Here is a 24,792-nt window from a genome sequence, read left to right as displayed (position 1 = left end):
CCCAATTGCATACTTTTTACTTTGATTGCATACTCCAGCTTCCTTTACAACAGTTGCACTCACTGTTTCTTGCAGTGCATGTACAGTTGGGACATAGCACAGACACATAAATTGTGCCTCAAACTTTGAGCGTCACAGTCTGTTGTTGCAAAGTGATCTGCTATCTGTCTGTGTGTTCTCAGTGGTTTAGATTTGTTTATATCAACCTGAGACACAGGGACCAATGTAATGTGGCTATTGGAATGTTATTGGAAATAATTTTACGGCATCAGTACATCCTGAGATATTTGCCGTGTGGTAAAATCTATACACAAACAGCTGTTTTGAATTCCATAAAACATGAAATGAAATGTGGAAACTGAGCAGCGCAGAGTTGAAAGAGTTAAACATCCTCGTGAGAGAGCAGATGGACTGTCTTGGTATTTAGCTGTGAGTCAGAAAACAATGCTCGTCACTTACACATTATTTACGTGTCTCTTCCAACAATCCGTCTCCCACTTCCAGTCACCACGCTCTATCTTGAATCCCACACATGCAGTGTTCCCAGTGTCCATTCACTTATTTTGTGTAAATGAATCTCCTAGAATGAAAGAAGAACCTAGTGGTGGTTACAGTAGGCAGCTGAAAGAGCTGCGCACACACACGAACATGCACACACAAACTTCCAGTTGTGTTGAGGTAGAGCTGCCGTGCAGGCTGTGTTTCTACGGAAACAGCAGGTAGCCACAGGAGTCCCTGGTGTTTTTCCAACTCTCATCCTTTAGACACAGCTGAGGTCTGCTGATAGAAGAGACAGAGAGAGCGGGGTCGTGTGTGTTTGTGCTTCCAAAGGACAAACCCCACTAAATTTGACTCCGTGCTTTAGGCTTCCATCACATTCACACCGCCGGACACGAAATGAGCTTCCCTGCTGAAGATTTTTTTCTATCTCCAGGTGTCACTAGCAGTTTTGGGAGGAGCAGGGAAACCGTGTGTTCGGAGAATTTGGTGCTATGCTTAGATGTGCTGAGGCCAGCCAAATTGATCCATGGCTTCAGAGCAGGCACTTCTCTGGAGCTGCAGATAGAGGTGCTCAGGTCAGCTCCACCTGGACGGGACCGCAGGACAGGTTGAAGAGTGAAGCAACAGCTCTAAACTGAAACCTTCTTCTCTGAAAGAAAACACAGACCTTCTACAATCAACAACTGACTTTAAACACAATTATTTTCACTTTAAAAGCATTACTTGCAGTGAAAAGTTGACAATGAATTCACACTGGAATGTGCAGTTCCCCTCAGCTCTGGAATTTTATAGCATCTTTTAGTTCATCGATTTCACTTATATGTCCACACTTGTTCTATTTTAGTTTATTTTCAGCATTAGTAGTAGTTTCTAGCTGCAGCACGCTGGCTTTTTAACATAAAAGCTCAAAAAGACAAATGTGCACTACCTGACACTAAACTAACTGGTGAACACCTTTACTGGAGTCAGAGAGCCAGATATTCTACTCTCAAACTTAGTTGTGACAAAAAGAACTATCAGCAAAGAGTAGATCCAAACATAGAGATAATATTACACTGACATTTGTCAAGTTAAAAGACACACAACTTCAAATGAATGCTAATTTGGCTCTATAGCTGCTGGATTTGTGCAATAATTAACAATCTGTCACTTTATTTAAACAGTAATATGTCAATTGTGTTCACAACATGTACACTGATCAGGCATAACATTATGATCACCTGCCTGATATTCTGTCAGTCTCCTTTCTGCTGCTAAAACTCCTCTGACCCAGTGGGGCATGGACACAGGACCTCTGGGGAGATGGTGGCAGTGAATTCTGTGGGACCTACCTAGATCAGGCTTATCCTGGCACGTTCCTCAGATGCTCAATAAGATTTGGATCTGGGGGAGTGTGGAACCCAGGTGAATACCTGATCTTTGTCGTGTTCCTTGGGCCACTCCTGAGCAGTTTTTGCTGTGTGTCGGGGTGCATTATGCTGCTGAGGGTAGCAACCAACATCAAGGACTCCTGTTGCCATGCGGGGGTTGCTTGACCTGCGATGCTTAGGTGGGTGATACGTCCAACATCCGTATGAATGTCAGGACTCAAGGTTTCCCGGCCAAGCATTGCATTGTGACAAAAATGATTTTTACTAGTAACGTTCTTCCACTAGTGAGCGTGTGCCCATTCAAAGGCAGGAGTCTTAAAGAGACACCTTATATCAATCCACACTAACAAGTCTTTGATGACAAAGAGTTCTTTGTAGCACAGGGAACCATAGATCATAGTACAAATACGCTATGTTAAAAAAAATGTTCAAATATATTGCAACTACTTCCTCCCCAGTCATTCTCCTAGTCTACCGACTTTGTGTCATTTTAGTAAGGACAGATCATGGAACTGAAGAATTAAACTAAAGTATTTTGGTTACTCTCGTGAAAAGTGACTTGACTGAGAGGAGTTCCAGGTGGTGGATAAAATTAACAGACAGCTGATAGAGACTTTTTAAGATGCCCTGGAGAAGCTGGATGAAGTGGAAATGGAGAGCAGGAGGTATGTATGACAAACCATCTGAAATGGAGAGGGAAAGAATTACAGTTATTTTAAACAGGGTTGCTGTTGGTAGCTGACTCGCTCGGAAAACGTGGGTAGAGAGATCACTGGACGAGAGCAGTGACACTGACACTTAGAAGGAAGAGACTGTAACAGCGCCGGAAAACAGATGTAATGAAGAGAATCGAGCAGCAGGAACGGCTCACCTTCACCCAGAGGAATAGAGGCGAGTAGAATCTACTCAAAACTTGATAGGGACATCACATTAACATGTATCAACATTTAAATACAGGTTTATACTGACAAACCTACACTGGGTGGTTGCTCAAGTGTACTGCAAAGAGACAGAACAGGATTTTTTTTTTTAAACTAAAACTTTTCCTAGAAAAATTGCCTTTTGAGAAACTCATATGTAGAAAACTGAGCATTTTTGAAAATGCAGGCATCCACACTAGCTTGCTAATGGAGTCTAATCAGTTACAAAGTGTCCTCCTGTGATTCGTCACACTCCTATCATGTGACTCAAGCAATCAAGCACCTGCCTCCTGTTTGAACCAGCACACGCGTGACCTTTGTCAGAATCAGAGTCAGAGAAAAAATTAATTTGTCCCTGAGGGTCAGTTAGGAAAATTTGGTTTGTAAATGGTGTGTCATGTGTGTGTTTTTCAGTTTGTTAGCATAGAAGAAGGTTATTTCTGAAACAATTCTCAAATGTTGGTGTGGATGGAGATTTTAAAATGAAAACGTATTAGAGCAGATGTGACCTGAATTACAATGGTCAGTGGCAAAGGAGCATGTTTGAGGCTTCTTCCTATGGTGTCCACGCCAATCACGACGTACAGCTCCAGAATCTCCCCGTTCCCTAAGCCTCTCTCTTCCCCTCGGCCTGTGTCTGATAGATAAGGACTGATAAAAAAAAGAGAGAGAATATTGAGCAAGAGTGAAATGAAGACAGAAGTGGCGACGGAGACAAAGATAGAGGGGGGAAGAGAGCAAGGTAGAGGGATGCAGAGATAGTAAAAGCAAGCTCAGGGATAGAAAAGAGATAAAGGAGGTGATGGTAGCCAAGGGGCAAAGCGAGAAGAGGAGAGAAAGAGCCGGATGAGGAAATGAGAGAGATAGTGGGAGGCCAGAGGGATCAGGAGATTAGGCTGAATCATCTTTTAAGCGATGACCTTAAAAACACACACTCAGCTGGATGCCAAACCCTGGGGCCTGCACCGTGTGAGCGAGTGTAGGTGTTTTCATTTGGTCGCATGCTTGTGTGAGACTGCACACCTCACAGCATTTTGCTAAAACCAAAAGATTGAGAGGTCCTTCAGCACAAGCAGCTGCTGTTACTGTAGGCTGGTGCAAAGCTTTCATGAATACTAGAAAAGAACGGGGATCAAATGGTGCACACATGCACACGAGCACATTTACTTGTCGATCTGAGTGGTCCTCCACAATAATAGAATTTTGTGTAGAAGGTTAATAGGTCTACTCATCTGCTATGATGCTAATTAAAGCCACACTTGGCGATGTGTGAAAGGGTTCACTCGTGGTGACAAACCCACATGAAATGATCACCTATCTTTGCAGTTCCAGTTCAGCTCTACAGAGATTTTAAGCAGCTTGCACTTCGTTGTTTTAGTTTTCTGACCCGCAAATTATGCCCACATGAAACCCATTTCCAGAATGCAGCTGTTTTCCGCTACTTGTTCTGCTCCCTGTCTGGCACCAGTCCACATACAAAGTGAGCAATTAACTGGGGAAGACAATCAAACAGCAAGACAGAAAGATTTTTACAGCTTTCTGTAATTAAACACAACTCCAAGATGATGCAAATGTTGCTTTTTGTCCACTGGATAGTGTCTTAAATGTGATTATTAAAGCTGTCTTACCTCCCCCAAGTGACTAAAGAAAATCTATTCATGCAGCTTTAAAACAAGAACTGTAAAGTATTTGCTTGTTTCTCTCTATAACTGACCAAATCTGAAAATGCAGTGGTGCTTGAAAGATTAGTATTTCTGCAGAAATATGCCCTAAAATGTCACAAAAATTTCCATGCAAGTCCTAAACACAGATAAATACAAGTGGCAGTAGTGTTTAATATTGATCTTGAGTATCTGTTAACTGTTCATCAGATGTCAGCTTGTCAGAATTTCAGTGTATTCGTCTGTACAGAACAGTTATAACTCTGGGTTGCGGGTTTCCTCACATGAACTTCTCACTTCAGGTCCTTCCACAATATTTCTGTTGGATTAAGGTCAGGACTTTGACTTGGTCATTTCAAAACATTAACTTTATTCTTCTTTGACCATTCTCCTGTAGAACCACTTGTGTGTTTGGGGTCGTCTTTCTGCTAGACCCACTTTCTCTTGAGATTCAGTTCATGGACAGATGTCCTGACATTTTCGCTGATACAATTCAGAGCTCATTGTTCCGCCATAGATGACAGATGCAGACAAACAGGCCCAAACCTTGATACTACCACCACCGTGTTTCACAGATGGGATACAGTTGTTTTGCTGGAGTGTGATCTTTTTTGGTTTTCCAGACATAACACTTTTCATTTAAGCCAAAAAGTTATTTTTTGGTCTCATTCATCCACAAAGCATCGTCTAACAGCCTGATGGATCATCCATATGATTTTTAGCAAACTGCAGATAAGCAGCAGTGTTCTTTTTGGAGAGCATTTGGCTTTCTGCTTGCAGACCTGCCATGCACATTAACATTAGCCAACAGGAGAGATGTCTTTAGATGCTTTGAGGTTACCATGGGTTCCTTTGTGACCTCAACAAATAATAAATACCTTGCTCTCGTCGAGATTGTCGGTCGACCACTCATGGAGAGGTGACTGCGGTAATGAATTTCCCCATTTGTACAAAGTCTCTCTGACTGTAGATTGGAGTCCAGATTCTATAAAGAATGTTTTTGAGATTCTATGAAAACACTTCCATAAAGATTGCGAGCTCATATGTAGTGTTAGATCATTATCCTCAGTAGGAAATGTATCAATATTTTAATTTCACCCTCTGAACTTCAAACAGTTGCTGGGATTTTTTTTTTCTTCTTTTACATTTGTATTCACTGTAGGATATTTTTTTTACTACAACATAAAGTTTCCTTAGTAGGAATGTAACAAAACAAGAGCAAGAAGTAGGGGGAACTAATGTGCACAATGACAGGTCTGACATAATTTGAAAAAATGTTAGAAAAACCCATGAATCACTGTGTACACCTGTTTAGGTGTTACCAATACTGGGGAAAGAAGTGTTGGCTCAAAAAGCTATAGATATTTTTCTACTTAGATTTTTAATCTGTTTCCGTACTCGTCTACCATCTGCTGCGTGTAAACACAGCCTGCAGTTCATCTGGACAGTCCTTGGATTTCAGTCATGTGACTGTTTGTTACAGCTGAGTCACCAAGGAGAGCCGAATGTTTTTCTCTTTACAGAATCTTGCTAGTGCAAATAGATTATTTTTGACCAATTTTAAAATGAAATATGATTATTTTAAGCCTAGATTGGGTCACAGATGACAAGTTGTAATTTTGCAGTTCTTTCTGTTTTGAGTTTCTGAATGTTCTTTTGTAATTTGGGCAATTTTTAAAAGGTAGTATGGTTTTTAAACCCACTGGTAGGTTTTGGAGTTCAGAGGATTAACTTTGTTCTCTTTATCTAGTTTAAGAAGTTCTGGAAAAAAAATCAGATTATGCTTTAGGTCACATTTCTGCAGAAATATAGACAATTCCAAAGGAATCACAAGCTTTCAAGCACCACTGTAATCCATATTTTCGAAAATAAGTCACCTCATATGAATATTCTAGAAAGGAAACTTTATTCATTACACAGTTTGTTCATTTCACACCGGCCGGAATTGGATGACTTCTGCTTCCTGTCAGTTCTCTATATATTGTTTCCTGATTCGTTTCTCGTCTTGAACGTGTTCCTGCGTGTTTTCCTTTTGTTTTCCCGCTCTTTGCCCATTGCAGTCTTTTATTCTGCTTCTGTTCCATGTTTCACTCCCTGTCTGTCTGTGTGTCATGTGTTCTGTCTTCTGTCCTCTCTCCTTATCTACCTGCCTCGCTGCATATTTGTTTATTTGCTCTCTGTCGGTCAGCTTCTAGCTTACGCTGTTTTTCCTTCTCTGTGTCAGTGTTTCTCCAGCTGTCAGAGTTTCTCTCTCTCTGTAAGTCCCTTGTCCCTTTCTCTCTTCCTCTAACATTATCTCCCATGGATGCATATGTGTGCATGTGTGTGTGTGTGTGTGTGTGTGGGTGTGGGTGTGGGTGTGGGTGTGTGCACTCGTTGTGCATGGTTGAGCTGTCTTGTGTGTTTGCTTTCCAACTCGATGCTATATGCACGCGTGCCAGGACTGTATGTGTGAATCATCGCTGTCCTTCTGTGTGAGGTGTGAAATATTTTTCCTCGATGAAACATATTTCTGTTTTGAGCAGTCTTTGAACTTTAATGAAGGATATTGGGAAGAGACTGCCAACAGTGCAGTGAAAACATCCTTAATATCTCGACACTAATTAATTCATATTGTGATTAATTGCTTTTCCCTTAACAGTTGGTGTAGAAGAGGAATGCATACTTACCTTTCAAAACATCTTAACTCATTTTTAGAGAATCCTACTAAAAGTCTGACCATGTGTCTTGTCCACATGGTTGATACATTTCTACTCACTACATGTTGTATTTTCAGATCAGTCCTGGTGGGTCATTTTTACAGTCACCGCTGACTGTTTGAATGTTTGGCTGCATTTGAATGTTTTAATGTGTCTCAGGTCCCTTCAGAAGACTGGGGAGGTGGCTACGGTGGTGGCAATGCCGCTGACAGTGGAGGGGAGATTCCGTGTCGTCGTATGCGGAGCGGCAGCTACATCAAAGCCATGGGTGATGATGACAGTGCCGACTCAGACACAAGCCCTAAAGCCTCGCCCAAGTCCACCCTGATCGCTCAGAGGGATGCCTTCAGACGGGCTATCAGCATGGATCAAAGGTCATACACCTCAAATTCAGTCTTTATATTGATGCTGAAGTAAGCTTCCACTGAGGCTTTTTTTTGTCTGTGTGTTTTTTTTTTTTAATAATTTCAATAGAGAACAACAAAACATCTATAAAGGATTGCACAGACGTACACAGTGGTGCAGTATACAATACTTAACCCTCTGAACTGAGTTTGTGGGCATGTGTTATGTGACAATCAGCGTACATTTGTCTGTTTGTCTGTCTGTTATCAACATTACTCCAAAACATTTTTTATTCTAGATTTCATCCATCTCAAATGATACAATGACTGAACAGCCTTGGCGAAGTACTGCGTTGGTGGTCACATGACAAAAAACATGAATGTTTTTGAGAAACGTGTCTATTTTTCTCTGATTAATGCTATTACACACGTGGACAAAATTGTTGGTACCCCTCAGTTAAAGAAGGAAAAACCCACAATTCTCACTGAAATCACTTGAAACTCACAAAAGTAACAATAAATAAAAATTTATTGAAAATTAAATAATCAAAATCAGCCATCACTTTTGAATTGTTGATTAACATAATTATTTAAAAAAACAAACTAATGAAATAGGGCTGGACAAAAATGATGGTACCCATAACTTAATATTTTGTTGCACAACCTTTTGAGGCAATCACTGCAATTAAACGATTTCTGTATTTGTCAATGAGCGTTCTGCAGCTGTCAACAGGTATTTTGGCCCACTCCTCATGAGCAAACAGCTCCAGTTGTCTCAGGTTTGATGGGTGTCTTCTCCAAATGGCATGTTTCAGCTCCTTCCACATATGTTCAATGGGATTCAGATCTGGGCTCATAGAAGGCCACTTTAGAATAGTCCAACGCTTTTCTCTCAGCCATTCTTGGGTGTTTTTGGCTGTGTGTTTTGGATCGTTGTCCTGTTGGAAGACCCATGACCTGTGACTGAGACCAAGCTTTCTGACACTAGGCAGCACATTTCTCTCCAGAATGCCTTGATAGTCTTCAGATTTCATCGTACCTTGCACACTTTCAAGACACCCTGTGCCAGATGCAGCAAAGCAGCCCCAAAACATTACTGAGCCTCCTCCATGTTTCACCGTAGGGACAGTGTTCTTTTCTTCGTATGCTTGGTTTTTGAGTCTATGAACATAGAGTTGATGTGCCTTACCAAAAAGCTCCAGTTTGGTCTCATCTGTCCAAAGGACATTCTCCCAGAAGCTTTGTGGCTTGTCAACATGCATTTTTGCAAATTCCAGTCTCGCTTTTTTATGAGTTTTTTTCAGCAGTGGTGTCCTCCTTGGTCGTCTCCCATGAAGTCCACTTTGGCTCAAACAACGACGAATGGTGCGATCTGACACTGATGTACCTTGGCCTTGGAGTTCACCTTTAATTTCTTTGGAGGTTGCTCTGGGCTCTTTGGATACAATTCCAACGATCCGTCTCTTCAATTTGTCATCAATTTTCCTCTTGCGGCCACGTCCAGGGAGGTTGGCTACTGTCCCGTGGGTCTTGAACTTCTGAATAATATGAGCCACTGTTGTCACAGGAACTTCAAGCTGTTTAGAGATGGTCTTATAGCCTTTACCTTTAAGATGTTTGTCTATCATTTTTTTTCGGATGTCCTGGGACAATTCTCTCCTTCGCTTTCTGTTGTCCATGTTCAGTGTGGTACACACCTTTTCACCAAACAGCAGGGTGACTACTTGTCTCCCTTTAAATAGGCAGACTGACTGATTATGAGTTTGGAAACACCTGTGATGTCAATTAAATGACACACCTGAGTTAATCATGTCACTCTGGTCAAATAGTTTTCAATCTTTTATAGAGGTACCATCATTTTTGTCCAGCCCTGTTTCATTAGTTTGTTTTTTTAAATAATTATGTTAATCAACAATTCAAAAGTAATGGCTGTTTTTGATTATTTAATTTTCAATAAATTTTTATTTATTGTTACTTTTGTGAGTTTCAAGTGATTTCAGTGAGAATTGTGGGTTTTTCCTTCTTTAACTGAGGGGTACCAACAATTTTGTCCACGTGTGTATAACTATGTCGTTCTCTCTACTTTTAGTAGTGGTTGTTCTGTTTCCATAGAGATGCAGTCAAAAATGACCCCACACTGAGTAAAAATATGACATGAGCATAAAAATGCCCAGCAACTCCTTTGGATTCAGGGAGTTCAGATGAAAGTTCAGTTATATTTAATATTTCCCAGCCTTGCAATAAACATCAGCTATTGCAAACTTCTTATCACCTCATCACAGTTCAGTCACCATTATTAAAACAGAAATAGCAGCAGCACTCATTCTCCTGTTATATAAAGTTTATACCTTTAAATAGGTAGGCTTCCTGGAAACATGGAGAGTTTTCATATTTAACTGCTCTTCGGCATGGCACGATAAATGCTCAAATGCTCCAAATGGATTCAAATAAAATGACTAAATTACAGTTATAATTTGTTGTTCTGCATTACCGCCCCATTTTTCATGGGAATGCAGCATCACAATACTCAATATTACTCCAGCTGGCGAAGGCATACCACATGAGTCAGTGAAAATTCATCTGATATTTGCGGCTAAGCAAATGGCGTGCTGTGTGTGTCAAAAATGAGGCAAAAATAGCAGAGCAAATGGCCTCAGATTTAACAGCCAGAATGTAACGTACAAAAAACGAATCTCTAATTTTCATCACAGCTGTTGTCATCAGTAATGCTGATCATGTGTGTGTTTATTCCAGGTACTCGTGTAAGCAGTGCACAGATTCCTACCCAAACAACCGGACGGCACCCAAAACCCACACCCGCTCTCGTAGCTACACCCGCTCTTTGACCAGCTCACAGGTAATGAATAACGTGGTTTGATTGCATCTGTGTTTGGGAATGTGAAACTCGGATCATCACCTTCCCTGTCGCGCTCCAGCTGGGAGACACATTGAATCGTCAGTTCGAGGCCGTGTGTGAAACCATGTTCGGGGAGGTGGAGTCTCAAGCCGTCGAGGCCCTGGATCTTCCTGGCGTGTTCCGCACTCGCAGCCACAGCTACGTTCGCGCCATCCAGGCTGGCTGTTCCCAGGACGACGATTGCCTGTCCGTCTTCTCCATGTCTGGCCCCCAGGGAAGCATCAAGGGTGGGGCCGGTGAGTGTGCGGCTTGCCTGAAAGTCTGTAGTTGTCTCGTGCGAGCGTTAGAAAAGATGTGCGGTTGCCTTTCATGTGGCACAAACCTGGTGGGAGACACAGTGGGAGAAAGATTCTTATGACAACCTGTGTCTGTTCACCTTGACTAAAGCAAATCTATGCACACACACACATCTGCAAGCCCTCAATGCACTGCTGCATGCGTCGGTTTTAAATTTTTAATTTTCCTTTTCTCTTCTTTCAGTCTATGATTTCATTTTTCTTACTCAAGGCTTTTTTGTTTGCGTATACACGTGCATGCTATAAGCACAGAGTTGTGTGTATGTAATTGTGCATTCTCTTTGTTCTCTGTCGTCTCTCTCTTGTCTTTGTATCTCATCTCTTCCATCACCCTCCCTTGTGTGACTGCAGGTTTCTCAGGCTCAGTAATAGGTACAGGAACACTCGTGATTATGATGATAGCTCACTGTCTCCAACTGCTTCTGTCTTCCCGTCACTCTTTGTGATGTTTGTGTTTTTTTCCCTGACAATTCCTCCCAATAACGCTCAAGCCCGATACACAATCCATCCGCAGTAGTTTATGATTGCGTGTCTGTGGGTGCATGTATTTGCTTCTGTGTGTTTGTTCAGTGGAGCCACTTTCTGTGCCTTGCAGGACTCAAATTTCTTCTAGCAAATCCCCCCCGAGATTTATTAAAGCCTTTGTGAAGTGTCGTCTATATCAACACACATGCACAGCACACATGCTCACACACCTATAGATGCAGGTACACATGGGAGGTTAGAGCTCCATAGTGATCATTCTGAAAATAAACTGTGTGGATGTATGTGCACAAGAAGGAGGAGGAAGAGGCAGAATGTGCACATCACGTTTTAGTATTTCTCCTTGGAAACTGCTTTATCTCCTTAAGAAGCAGAGTTAAGTTAGCTCAAGGGAAGAGGGTTCCTTTTGTCACTTCTGTCATGTGTCTTCCCCAGCTCTTCACTCCACCCCTCTCGCTGAAATTCATACCAAAAGCTGATGTTTTGTAGTGAAGAGAAATGTCATTTTTGAGTTGTTTGTAAATCTTTCTGTCACATCTTGCATTGACATTATTTCTTAATGTGTTTTGTTGTTTTCTCCCCATCTCCCTCTACTGATCTCCTCAATTAATTTCCTTCCATTTTCATTCTTTAAATTTCCTGTCACATTTTCCCTCCAGTCTGTCCCTTCTGTAAGTATCCACCTCTGCTGCTCCCTCTTGATATATTACCCTTTTTACTTTTAACAGCCCTCTTTGCCTCTGTCTTCCTTTTTCTCTGCTCTTCTGACACTTCAGTCTTTCCTTATCGCAAAGGTGCTCCTCCCCCACTCCCACCTCGCATGTCAAAGTCTTCACTCTCAGTGCGAGCCCAGAGCAGCACCGAGTCCACCCAGGATACCTACTACCAGAGTAGCGGACAGCTGGCCTCAGGCTCCGGCCCCGGGCGTCCCAAGCAGCACAGCAACTCCGTGGACCTGGGCAGCTCTGACGGGCCCTCGGGTCGCACCTCCAGAGGAGGCTACTACACGTCTAGCGGCCCAGGACGTTCCCGACAGCACAGTAATTCTGCAGAGAGCCTAGATGGGGTCAGGGGGTCAAGGGAGCTGGTACCCTATGGAGGGGGCCCGGGAGTCGGGGTGAGGGCCAAACACAGCAGCTCAGCTGACAGCCTCCTTGAGGGTCCACCGAGGCCAGCCAGGGAGAGGGATGGCAGGGTCGGAGGCAGCCTGGGGAAGTCGGCCTCTCTGCCTCAAAACAGCATAGTGCTGAGTAAAGTAGGAGGGCAGGACGAAGGACGTGGAGGCAGGAAGTGGAGGCCCTCCATAGCCGTGCAGGTAAGAGAGCACATTGAGTAGATCTGACTAAAACTGAAATTATGTGTACTTGGTCAGTAGTGATGTTTTGATCTGCATTGATCTGTTACCCTATACATAACCAGATCTTTAGCAAGCTAGGTATCCAGCGTGAGTTACCATGGAAAAATACTCCACTAAGGAATGAGCCACTGTTGTAGTCCTGAAGACAGTTCAGTTGAACCCACGGTTACCTCAGTAACCCACAGCTTTGTAGTACAGACCTCTGGCTATTGATCCATATTTAAAACAGTGCCTCTTGAGAGAGCGGCATCATTCTTCTAATACAAAGCTACAGTTTTCCATTTTGGGAATCATGTTCATACTCATGCTCAGCCTCTGATGAGAAGATACCACCTTTATGGGTATCTGTTTAATTTGAAGGCATGCCTAGCAACTGTTTATCTCAGCAAAAAGTCAAAATGGGGAAATAGCTGCCCTGGTTTTGTTGCATTGTAAGTTCACTATAATATCCCTTTTAACCCCATACAAAACCACAAATTGATGTTTTTGCAATTATGTTTTTGTACAGATTTGTGTGATTCTTGTCAATTGTACAAAAATAACTACTGAACTTCATAGGTGCTATTTGGTGAATAATCCTTTGACAAAACCAAGCTAGCTGTGTTCTCAGGCTGCAGTAATCATGTTGAGTTATCCGCTGTAGACATTTTGGTCATGAACAGAGATGAGAGTTCTGTTGAATGTTAAGTAAAAAAAAACCCAACATTTCCCGAAATATCTCACAATTCCTTCATTTCTGGTTGTGTAACTGTGGTGCTTGTGGCTTCTTCTGCTGCAGGTGGACAGCTCAGAGACTCTGTCAGATTCGGACGCAGAAGGCAAAGCTCTTACAGAGGTCCACTCTATAGGAGTCCAAGTGGAGGAAGACAAAAGGTAAAGACACAATTTTTTTTATTTTTTAAATCTAAGCAGCAAAAAAGTGTTTATCTTCCAAATCTCTTTCCAACTCTTTGAGCTGTTTGTTTTGCCTGGCATTTAACTAACTTCATTCATTATGAGTGCACAAATTTGCAAACTAAGATGCACATTTGTTTGTTTGATCACTTATCTTTGCCCCAAAATATGTGGCTTCATCAAGAACTTTTGGTATTTGTACAGTAATTTATGTGAATAATTTCAGCTGATAATCTGAAAAAGCCTTCATTTCCTGGGCGCCCAGCAGTGCAGCCACCTATGGTTGATTTCTAGGCTAGATCCTATTATTTCATTTAACATTTCATCAGACATCACAGCTTGAATTCAGTCATGCTTTGTTCCGAGAATGTATTGTTTTTCGCCATTAGTGGGTGTAACCATGACAACTGCAAATCATACACGCAACATGACATTCTCATGTGACTCAGCCCTTCTCCTAATTATATCCAGCACTGCTAACGGGTCAGATTTGCACGCATGCATGAAAGCGCTCGCTACTTCCAAACCTCTAGCGCTGTGTGATCGTACACCTGGTAGCAGTGTTCACCTCACGCAAGCATCAGGGATAACAGTGTGGCATCCGCAGAGAAAACAGGAGACCGGTCGCGGAAATCTGAGTCACACCTCATCAGACAGCAAACAAGGATGGGGGAGGAGGGGGGATAAACTTGTAATAGAGTAAACACTCATTACTGAGTCCACTGACGTGACATTTGCACACACTGGTGCGTCATATGCCAGAGGATTTAGCAGGACTTATCACAAGCAAGTGAGTAGTAGTGACTGCAGTGACAGCACAGCCTCTCGCAAATGGGAATGTGCAGTTATTAGAAGATGAAAAGGGGGGAAAAAAAGCACTTGAGAAGGGCTTGTGCATGCAATACTGTGTGACTGGATTGCTCTGGGCCCGCTGAGACTCCCTGTCTTGCAGGCGCGCTCGTTTCAAGCGCTCCAATAGCGTGACGGCGAGCGTACAGGCCGACCTGGACCCTGAGGGCTTTCCCGGGCTCAGCATGGCCGTGCCAACGCAGGACAAGAGTCTCCAGTTCGGCTGCTCCTTCCAAAGGCATTCATCGGAGCCCGAGTCGGCCAGCCAGTACACCGAGTGCCACCGCACCGTCCACACGCAGGGACAGTGGGCCTACAGAGAGGTAGGGCTGCAACCATGTGCAGGACTCTCCTCCTTGAGTAAAGATGGAGTTTTCATGGAAACGGTCGCACTTGTGTGAACGATCAATCTTTCCCACCAAAACACTTCAAATACAAGTTAAACAAAACTACTGAAAAATGGGATTGTCCAGAGCTCTTGAACTTCCTGTAATGTACACTACCAGTTCAAAGGTTGGACACACCTTCTCATTCAATGCTTTTTATTTAGTTGTATTATTTTTTACATTGTAGATTAATACTGAAGATTAACACTTTTTTGTTTACAACATGGTTCTATATGTATTGTTTAGAGTTTGATGGCTACAATCGATAAAATAATCAAAGAAAAACCATTGAATGAGAAGGTGTGTCCAAACTTTTGACTGTTAGTGTACAACAAAGGACAATCAGTAAATTCTCAATGTTGAGATTATAAGACAAATGACCCAACAATTACCCAATTACGAAAAGATGCTGATTCATTTTCTCTTGACTGACAAACTGATGAATCATCAAATCGCTGTAGTATATGTGTGTCTGGTAGATACAGGGGTTAAATTAGGATTTGTAAGGAGGGAGAACCCTTGTACAGAGAGGCCAGGGTTACAGATTATATGACAGACAGTAAAAATAGGGACTAACTCTACAAAGTAGTTCCTGTGAAAACTATACATGGGCTTCAGTGGATCTGTGTAGTACAGAGCGACAACAGAGATGTTAAAGACTTTCTAATTTTCTAAACAACGTGCCTCCAATGTCAGAGCCAGAAGTCACAAAGTAAATGTCTAAATAGCCAGAAACAAAGACTCTTATTTTTTTTAGATTATTTTATTGCTGTACCTTTTGGTAATTTGGATGCTGAAAATGTTTAAATGTGTTTGAAAAAAAGACCATTTCCATAAAGCTCCATGAAGTTCCAAAGGAGAATAATACAAAACCCCAAAATATACAAGCCTATTCCCAGTAACTATGTCCTTTTTATTATTAAGCCAACTGTGTATTGAATTATTTTTATCTACTTAAGTGATTAAATAAGTCCATGCTTTCAGTAATATCTCTCCTGCAAATATTGCTGACTGTCTAACAAGCTTTCAGTAATGATCCACTAGATACACAAGACAAAAATATCCTGATTGTCCAAAGAAAAGTACTTTTGGACTTTTGCTGAAAAGTGCTTGTTTTAAAGAAAACAGTCATTTCACCGCAGAAACTGAATTTCAGCTGTTTGCTTTTTGAAAAGCATTGATGTTAAAAAAGGCTTGGTTACATCGCCAAGAGACAGAAGTTGCTGCTGTTGTGTCACCTGTGTAAATGGTGCAGTGCAATAGACAGCTGGGATCCTGCTTTTGTGTGATGCTACAGCTGTTCAGTATAGTTTAAAAAAAAAATAACGGACGTGTTTGGCGTGAGACGTCTGAAGGCAAATTTTTGTATTTGTACAATGCCATAAAACCACCTGCTGTCTGTGTGTAACGGTGCAAATTGGATATCACTATGCAGATCTCCACTCTGGCTCAAAATAAAATGGGTCAATATATAATTGCAGGACTTTTTGCATCAGAACTGACGGGTGCCATAATTGACATTTTTGTTGTTTTCAGGCCTAAAATCAGCATTTCTTTTATTCTAACCAAACACCACTTGGCATTTTTAGGCAAAGATTCTTCCAAATATTATATATACAATTGAGGAAAATTGAAATTGAAAGTTATTTCTAAAGATATTGTGGTAAACCTGTTGACATGCGATGAATCCACACTAACACATTACTTTGTATTAAATAACTAAGAAAGCCTTGGAGTCTTGACCGTCTTTTCTCCAGCAGAAAATTACATCATGTGTAGCACGTCATTTGATTTGGAATTAACACACTTCCTTGAGAGGTGTTTTTGTAATGGTAACAACTTGTTATTTTCCATATAAAATTTGATATACTGCAACAAAAGAAATATCAGTCATGATTATGTCAACTTGATAAAAACAACTCAATCAAAGCAATTTTTGAATAAGCTCATTTTTATTATTGTTTAACTAATTAGAAGGTGGTTGTTATTAAATTCGGATGGTTATTTAGTTGAGATTTAGTCCTCTGCCGTCTGGCCTTAACAACATAGCACTTAAACTTTCAGCAGGAGTGCAACGCTGATCATGTGCTCATGCGTTTTCTAATGAATCTGCACACATGATTCAAGTGGGTCAAGGACCTGCTTAAAAGCTTCATCCTACAGCGCTATAGTGGCTTACACCTCCATAGAGTGCCTTTAAACATGACCAACAACGGAGTCTCCCATTCACGTCGGCTTTGTTTTATAGTTCAGCAGTGGAATCCACAATGATAGCGCTACCACTACACCACACAGATGGTTTCTACATGATTAAGCACTGTGTTCATAATATCCCCCACATCAGATGTTTTCCATTTGGAAGACGAGCTGCAGCGGTATGGTTCACCTCATTTGAGGATATGAGACAGTTCAGTGCAGTTATTGTGCTGACATTGTTGCATTCACTGTCACAGAAAATGGTTGTTTCAATGAACAGAAGGTTTGCAGTGAAAATCTCTTTGCAAGACGAGCACCTCTGGATGGGCAAAATACCACGTTTCCAAACAGTTTTCTCTTATGTTATCCCAGGACTTTATCCAGAGCGGCTACACCAGTGAGGCCTGCCAAGCAGACCCACGGCCCCACCAGCACCCACTCCTGCCTCCACGTTCCCACTCACCTCTGCCCATTACCTCTGAGCGAGCTTGGGCGGGGACACCGTCCTTAGAGGGCCCCAGGAGCCTTCCTGATTCTGGCCGAGCTTCGCCTTGCATGAGAGACGGAGAGTTCTTCTTACGCCTCCTGCAGACGGAAGTGGAGAGGATGGAGGGGTGGTGCCAGAACATGGAGAGAGAGGCAGAGGAGAATGAACTTCCAGAGGAAGGTGAGTTTTGGGAGGAGGAGCGGGTATAAAGATCAACAATGAATAATTCTTAGCTCTCTAAAACTGCTTATGCACTGTCTGCCTCCCTAGTTCTTGAGCCGATTCGAAATGCAGTTGGCAGCGCCCAGATGCTCATGTCTCAGAAAGTCCAGCAGTTCTTCCGCCTCTGCCAACAAAGTGTGGTGAGTATGTCTGACTACATGAAAAATCATGTCAGCACACATTGCATACGGTGCATGGTTTTGCAGAGATTCGTTGTCGTTAAAGGCAAATTTTGCTTGGTTGCGCACGCTCTACTTGAGGAGCTAGTTCTACTGTAATTTATCTCTATTTCACAAATCCTTCTGTATCAGTTCGTTACTCATCACATGTTATCTCTCTGCCCACCCAGGATCCATCAGTCTACCCCCAACCCACGTCTCAGGACCTGGCAGCCTTCTGGGACTTGCTCCAGCTCAACATAGAGGACGTCAGGGTCAAGTTTCAGGACCTTCAGAGGCTTAAGGACTCTGGTTGGAGGCTTCCACCTGAAAAGAAGGTGAGAGACCTGGGGGTCCAAGCAACCCTGGTTTCCCTTCAGCACTGTCCCAGAGCTAAGATGGCAGTGTGCAGGCGTGTAGCGCAGATGGTTGTGCCCTACAAGCCTCTGCAGGCTGTGAAAATACAGAACAGCGAGAGGAACTGAGCTGCCCTGGAGACTTTGGAGTCTAGTGCTAGGTTGTCTGTTAAGTTATTTTCTCTGAAGGTTAGGCTACTCACTGATCAACTACATTTTTGTTAATAACAAACTAACAGTTGTTTCTCTTTTCTTCTTTTCTTTTTACATTACCTTGTTTACCTTTTCTTCTGCCATTTCATTTCCTTTACATCATCCAATGCATGCTTGAAATACTTTTTGTTGTTTTGTTGTTTGATGTTCCGGCACATGATTCTTCCGCGTTTGAATTTTACCCTCTCTGTTGGTGGTTTTGCTCTTTGGTTTCTCATTCTCTTTGTGTCTCCCAATATCGCCCCTTTTTTTTGCATGGGATCCCTTTTTGCACAACCATACAAAACCTCTTTTTTCCCCCACCACCCAACATGATATATCCACTGTCCGGGTTCATCTTGTGTCTACGTCTCACCGTCGCCGGGCCAGGAGGACAAGAAGCTTCCTCCTCCCTTACCAAAGAAGCCAGCGGGCGGGGTGAGCGGCAGCCTCCGGGCCGATAGCGTTAGCGATGGCGGTGCTGGAGGTGGAGGAGGTGGGTCGGGGGGCCTGGTGGTGCCTCGCGTGGGAGGACACACCCTACCCATCAGGGAGAAGTCCCTGGACCTCGTGGACCGTCAGAGGACAGAAGCAAGGAGGAGGCTGCTACAGACCAAGCGTACTGCCTCTTTCAGGCAGAACTCTGCCACGGAGAGCGCCGACAGCATCGAGATCTACATCCCCGAAGCCCAGACTCGACTCTGAACGCCAGGCTGAGGTGTCTCCCTCCCACCTCCCTCACTCACCCTCACCCCTGTGAAGCTGGCCTGTGCGCCAGTCTCAGCCAATCTTTCTCTGAGCCCAGTTTTGGATCTTTAGCGAGTCATTGCTGTCCATGCGCTACTCCCCCTCAGCAATTCCATCAAATTCATTAAACAAGCAATGACAGCCATGTTAGTGTCTTGAAATTTGGACATTTTACTGACACAGAAGCCTCGATCTAAAACGGTAGCTAGCAGTTACTGACGTTTTTAGGTCTCTGGATTTCTTTTTTATTATCATTTTGGCTGACAACAAACAAGAACCAGTCCATTTTTATAACAGTAGTCAGCGGAGGTTCACGCAGTAGTAGCATGCCTGTGCGTGTTCACCTAGCACATCTCCATCATTGAAAATTAAGGGCTTAACAGGCACAAGACCTCTGACAGAATCTCCTAATGTGAATCCCAGATGGGGTTTGCAGCAAAATCAGCTACATGTCACATTCATGGGGTTTCTGAATCACGACGTATCCATACTCTTCACCGATGCTACCAGTATGGATGAATAAACATTGATGAATTTCTCAGCATCAGTTTAAATGCCCTTAAAGTCAGATGGTTGGCAAACCCCAAAGAACATCCCCTGAGCATAGTCAGTCAACTACATCTGGCACCGTAGGCCCAGGTGCCATCTGTCCACACGGGGGGGCTTGGTCAGAGAATATGAAACAATTTTTATCTCTTTCATTTTCTCACGCCCCGTGTGTCCGCAGACGACCCTCAGCATTCAGCAGTGAGGCTGTTTGAATGTGCAAGTGCTTTTTGTACATAGAGTGCACACTCATGTTTGCCAAAAGGAGTTTTTGCGGTGTAGCATCACAGCCTTGACAGCTAGAGAGCATCACAGACGAGAAAAAAAGAAAAAAGAAAAAAAAGAAGAGCCGTTTCCTTCTTACGTAGTCTTTCTGAAGTTTCAAGTGTTCAGGGGTGGGGTTTCTGGGAGTTTTTAGGGGAATATATTTTTGGGGGCTTTTCAGGACTTTACTGAGGAAGCCACCTTTTCACTGTGAGACTATAGCACCACCAAGTGGTCAAATGAGGACACTAACAACAGTGGTCTGTAGAGAGTTCTCTCCACCTCAGTCAGGAATTAACAGACACCCTGATGAAACAGCCATGAAAGAAGATCAGATTCTTTCTAACTTCATTTCAGTTCTTTCCCCTCGACTTGCAGTGTGTTTTCTCTTCCCTTGAATAATATTTGAATGGACTTTCCCATGATGTTTTTATGGATAATTAAGAGGGTGGCAGATCACAAAGTAAAAGAGGGAGCGCTGCTTAATTTCTTGTGCAGTCCTCACAATTTCCCACAGCACTGATAACAGAAGGAATGGTTTCTTTGATCAAAAGCAAACAAAAGCAGTCAATCAGTGAACAGTAGCTCCCTCTGTAACCCTTCCAAAGAGTCATCAAACCGAGGAGCCCATCAATTGTGAAACAATAGAAAAGAAGCAATTGTATGAGGCTAAGATTACGTAACACTTGATATGAATGGAATAGTGTACATTTGTTGCACTGTGTTTCCCGTTCCCTTTATTTACACCCTGAAATCAAACTATCTGGTGTTTCCACAAGTGCAGCATGATTTTCAAAGTTTTAAAGGGATCGTATTTACAAATTGTATGCCAGAATAGATATTTCTAATTTAAGTATTTAGTATGGATGTTGCATAGATGTTTGTGTGTGAATGCACTGGAATTAATGAAGATGAAGGCTGTGTGTTATGAGGGACACAAGCCCAGTGAGTACTAAAACGTCCAAATCTGCCAAAAACACTAAATATAAGAATCTTTTAGCATGACCAATTTTTTTTTCTTTTGTAACACTTGGATGGAATGTGTTGGCAAAATGGGATATTTTAATGGGAGATGTATATTTTATAATATAATCTACATTTTTAGATTAGTAGAGATTATTAAGTACAGTATATGTACAAAGAAAGCATATATCAAATGTGAAATACTACAGTATTATTATGATAGATTATAGCATTGTGTGATACTACAGCTGTGTGGCATATCCAGACTCAGTACACGTGAAAAAGAATTTGAAACAATTGTTATTATCTTCAGTTTGTGAGTCAGGTTCACAGGGTATAACTGGCAAGTGTTAATTGCCAAGTTTGATCCTCCTTAGGCCTACTATATATCTGTCTGTGGTTCCAACAACATATACTGCTGTATCCCCTCCCTGTATTTCCTCTTTAGAACCAACTACATGTGCCTAACCAGCTATATGTGGAGGTTTCCTTTGAACACAGTTTACAGTATATATATATATATATATATATATATATATATATATAAAGATATGTAAATAGAAAAGTATGAAATCTGCAGAGAATATTGTTAAAGAAAATGTTTTTATTGTACTCACACACCATCGTTTATCTCCCTCACCTTCACTTGCAATACACATATAAGACTGGCGAATTTTGTTGATGTTAATACTGCATGTTTTATGACAACCTCCTTTGAAAAATTTAGCAGAATCTTGTTTTTGACCGATAAATGGAAAGCAAATTTTGTAGCCTACAAACCTTTTTTTGTGATTGAAAAAAAAACAACAACAACAATAATTAATAGGATTTTACACTGCAGAGTCACTTCTTTGTACAAAGATTACATCCTTGGAGGACAATGATACTGGCATCCTTGGAAACAGCAATCGATGTTTTGATTTGAATCTCAACAGATCAATTTAATAACCTCCATGTATAACAAGCCGCCCTGGCGACCGGGGGGGGGGGGGGGGGGGGGGGGGCAGGCGTCATGTTTAATTCATTTGCAGCAGTGTGGGTTGCAGAGCAGTCTTTTATCCCATCTTCCTCTCTCCTCCAAACTTGCACCATCTCAGTGGTGTCTGACTCAGCCCTCATCAAACAAAGCACAAAGACCTGCTATAATACTGTTACTCCACTGTGAAGGACTCTTGACTCCACCCTCACGATCCTCAAACCTACATGCGGAGGGATGGCAAGGTCTTTCCATTACGAGTTGGCCTTGAGGGACACCAGGAATCAAAGAAGCTTTGTTGGATATTTATCCACAGTAGCAACTACTACTTCTTCAATTCTCGCTGACTTTCTCCTCTATACTTTTTATCACAAGTTGAGGTGTTAGCCAGCCACCTTGCCTTGAAACAGGTCCATTGCAAACACACTTTTGGTGGTTGTTTTTCTCTTTGTTGAGTATTGTACCAATCCATTGTCCTATATCTGCACAGTATGGGGGTCCCCAGCACTTGGGTGTGTAGATGTACAAACATGATCTGAGCACTCACCAACACAACAGACTACTATGTGGACCCTTTCACCTCTTTGTATAAGTGCAAAAACCCCACGCGGACAGTCAGACGGACAAGTCAACTCCGAGTACCTCAGTTTCTAGCAGCAGTGTCTCCAACCCCGACCCACGCCTCTGTCCTCAGGGGGATTCTCTTCGACACGACACAACCACCAGGCCCTGAAAATATGGGGTCACATTGGTCCTGCAGGAATCCCGATTGAGGGGGAAATAACTCATCGTTTAAGTACAGATTCTCTTTTAGCCATTTTTCCGATCGCAGGAGGCGGTGGCTGAGGCAGCAGCTCAATTGTAGCCGATTTGTGAGCGCGTGTGTGTGCTGTATACTGTGCGTCTGCAACAAACTGCAGCTGGAGGGAAGTAGTAGCAGCAGATTTGAGTTTTAATTTGACATTTCTGTGAGGCAGAGCTGCTCTGGGGGATAAAGTTAAGTATTGAATTAAACCTCAGCGGGAGAAGCTCAGTTTTTCAAGCTAAGTAAAGAGAGCTGTGAGGCTTTGCTGCTCTTGTTTCATTGTTCCCAGCAATGTTTCGAACTTGTCCAAAACAATGACATGGCTTGCAGTTGAAATATTGAGGTAGGGATGGCAGAGGTGATGAAGAGGCTATAAATTTACTCAAATTAATACATCAGGCACACATAAATGCCACTTTCTTGACTGTTTTCCACATTTTATGGTTTGACTTGACTCATTTAATGACACCACCTCGCCGCCCTCATTTGCAGTGTTTTAATGGCACCTTACTAGACAATTACCGCCACCCACTGTGGATGATTATGCACATTAATTAGCATTTTCTCCGGCTGATTTTGTGAAAGTTCATTAAATATTTGCATTCAATATGAAAACATGTCTAAAAGAGCTGATATCAATGAAATAAAATTACAGCAGCAGCAGCACAGGACCCCGGTATTAACAGCGAGGCACTTGCAGGATGGCTACTGCTGAAAAGCTTTGACCTTATCCAGCATCAGTGTGATTTAGTAAAAATCATAAGGATCATATCTTTAATACTTCACGTTCCACTTTGACGAGACTTTCGTGAAACCCATTTGTTTATTCTTTTATTCCCTTCTGCCTCCAGAGCAGCTCTCGCCAAAGAGATGTTGAACTGAAACTCCAATGTGCCTTTAGCACTGAGGTGTAATTCTGTTTGTACGTGTATGCGTGTGTATTAACACTGTAATGTTGCTTTACAGTACACACACAGCTAACCATGTGGATCAGAGACAACTGAGCAATTACTGTGTAATTAATTTAGTAAAAAAAAATACATACAAAAAAAGAACGACACCCTGCCACCGTCACGTTTACAAAATGTAAATACCTGTTATCAATGGACATTGCTCTTCTCAATATTACATATATTGTTCTTACAATATGATTATTATTAGTATGATTATTGTCATTGAAAGGATTAATTATTGCCATCACTTTCATTATTATAAATGGTGTTGTTGATTATAGCTATGGGTAAACATTGTTCCGTATTCAAGGGCGAGTCTTGTGTACAATAACAGAAAAAAACGGTTTCATCTATAATGAAAATAAATCGCTGCTACTGAGGAGATGGAGAAGAGGAAAAGCAAACTGACAATAACTCTGGGAAGACATTTTTCTCTGGGATCAATGATGGACACTCCAGAGAGGAGTGAGAGATCACCAAAAGAGGAAAGCAAGCTTTGAACAGATGGAGTGAATGGAAGATCCAAACATTTCTCCATGTGCTTTTTATTCCACTCTGAACTCTTCGTGCTGCCGGAGGAGGAAAGCAACACGGACATCAAGCCGATACAGACGCTCCACTCTTGGTATTCTTCTGTATAATGTAGCAAAAATGAAATAGCTCCTACTTCTGTACTCTCTCCACCTCCTCCTCTTTCATCCCTTGTATTTCTCACTGAACACCATGATTTTTAATCACACGGGTTTGATACAGCAAGCTTTTCTGTCTTTAAGCTCAGCTTTATTCTTGAGTTCACTTGTTTTATACACATTTTATTCAGTGCCAAGACAGCATATTGTACATACAAACATGAGATGCTTTTGTTTTTTTTCTCTTCTAAAATGAATTGACTGGACCATATAGCAATAGAGATGCCATAAGATATAAACTTTTCATGATGCCACTACTGGATACACACGATGCATGAGAACACACTGGTGAGCCTGAGACTGCAGTCTGACAACGCGCTGGACGGCAAGTGGAGGACGATGCACAGTGTAAATCATGATTCTGTTTGTTGTGTTGTGGTTCTCATTTTGTACATACAAATTTATTTATTGATCTCTCGTATGGTTTATGGATCTAGATGTGTCAAAAGGAGCACGTCTGATAGCGCTGAAGCCCAGAGAGATGGCACACTGTGACGTGGTTTACCCCAACACAGAATGTAACACTGTCAACGTTGTCAAAACATTTTCTAATGGCTAATA

General features: G+C 42.1%; 1 protein-coding gene across 4 annotated transcripts in view; it reads left to right on the top strand.

The window, feature by feature from the left end:
• The window catches only part of dlgap3 (discs, large (Drosophila) homolog-associated protein 3), a 153,560-nt gene extending 132,199 nt beyond the window's left edge, over window positions 1–21,361 (top strand). For all 4 annotated transcript variants that reach the window (XM_051956238.1, XM_051956239.1, XM_051956240.1 and 1 more), the window contains 10 exons: window positions 7,311–7,525; window positions 10,250–10,352; window positions 10,432–10,648; window positions 11,968–12,506; window positions 13,327–13,421; window positions 14,395–14,614; window positions 17,246–17,540; window positions 17,631–17,722; window positions 17,932–18,078; window positions 18,679–21,361. In XM_051956238.1, coding sequence (XP_051812198.1) covers window positions 7,311–7,525; window positions 10,250–10,352; window positions 10,432–10,648; window positions 11,968–12,506; window positions 13,327–13,421; window positions 14,395–14,614; window positions 17,246–17,540; window positions 17,631–17,722; window positions 17,932–18,078; window positions 18,679–18,993 — 2,238 coding nt within the window. In that variant the 3' untranslated portion in view covers window positions 18,994–21,361. The remainder of the gene's footprint in view (window positions 1–7,310; window positions 7,526–10,249; window positions 10,353–10,431; window positions 10,649–11,967; window positions 12,507–13,326; window positions 13,422–14,394; window positions 14,615–17,245; window positions 17,541–17,630; window positions 17,723–17,931; window positions 18,079–18,678) is intronic.
• The last annotated feature ends 3,431 nt before the right edge of the window (window positions 21,362–24,792 follow it).

Source organism: Acanthochromis polyacanthus, chromosome 11, assembly GCF_021347895.1.
Source record: "Acanthochromis polyacanthus isolate Apoly-LR-REF ecotype Palm Island chromosome 11, KAUST_Apoly_ChrSc, whole genome shotgun sequence".
Lineage (NCBI taxonomy): Eukaryota > Metazoa > Chordata > Actinopteri > Pomacentridae > Acanthochromis > Acanthochromis polyacanthus.
This window is presented reverse-complemented; position numbering and strand designations above follow the sequence as displayed.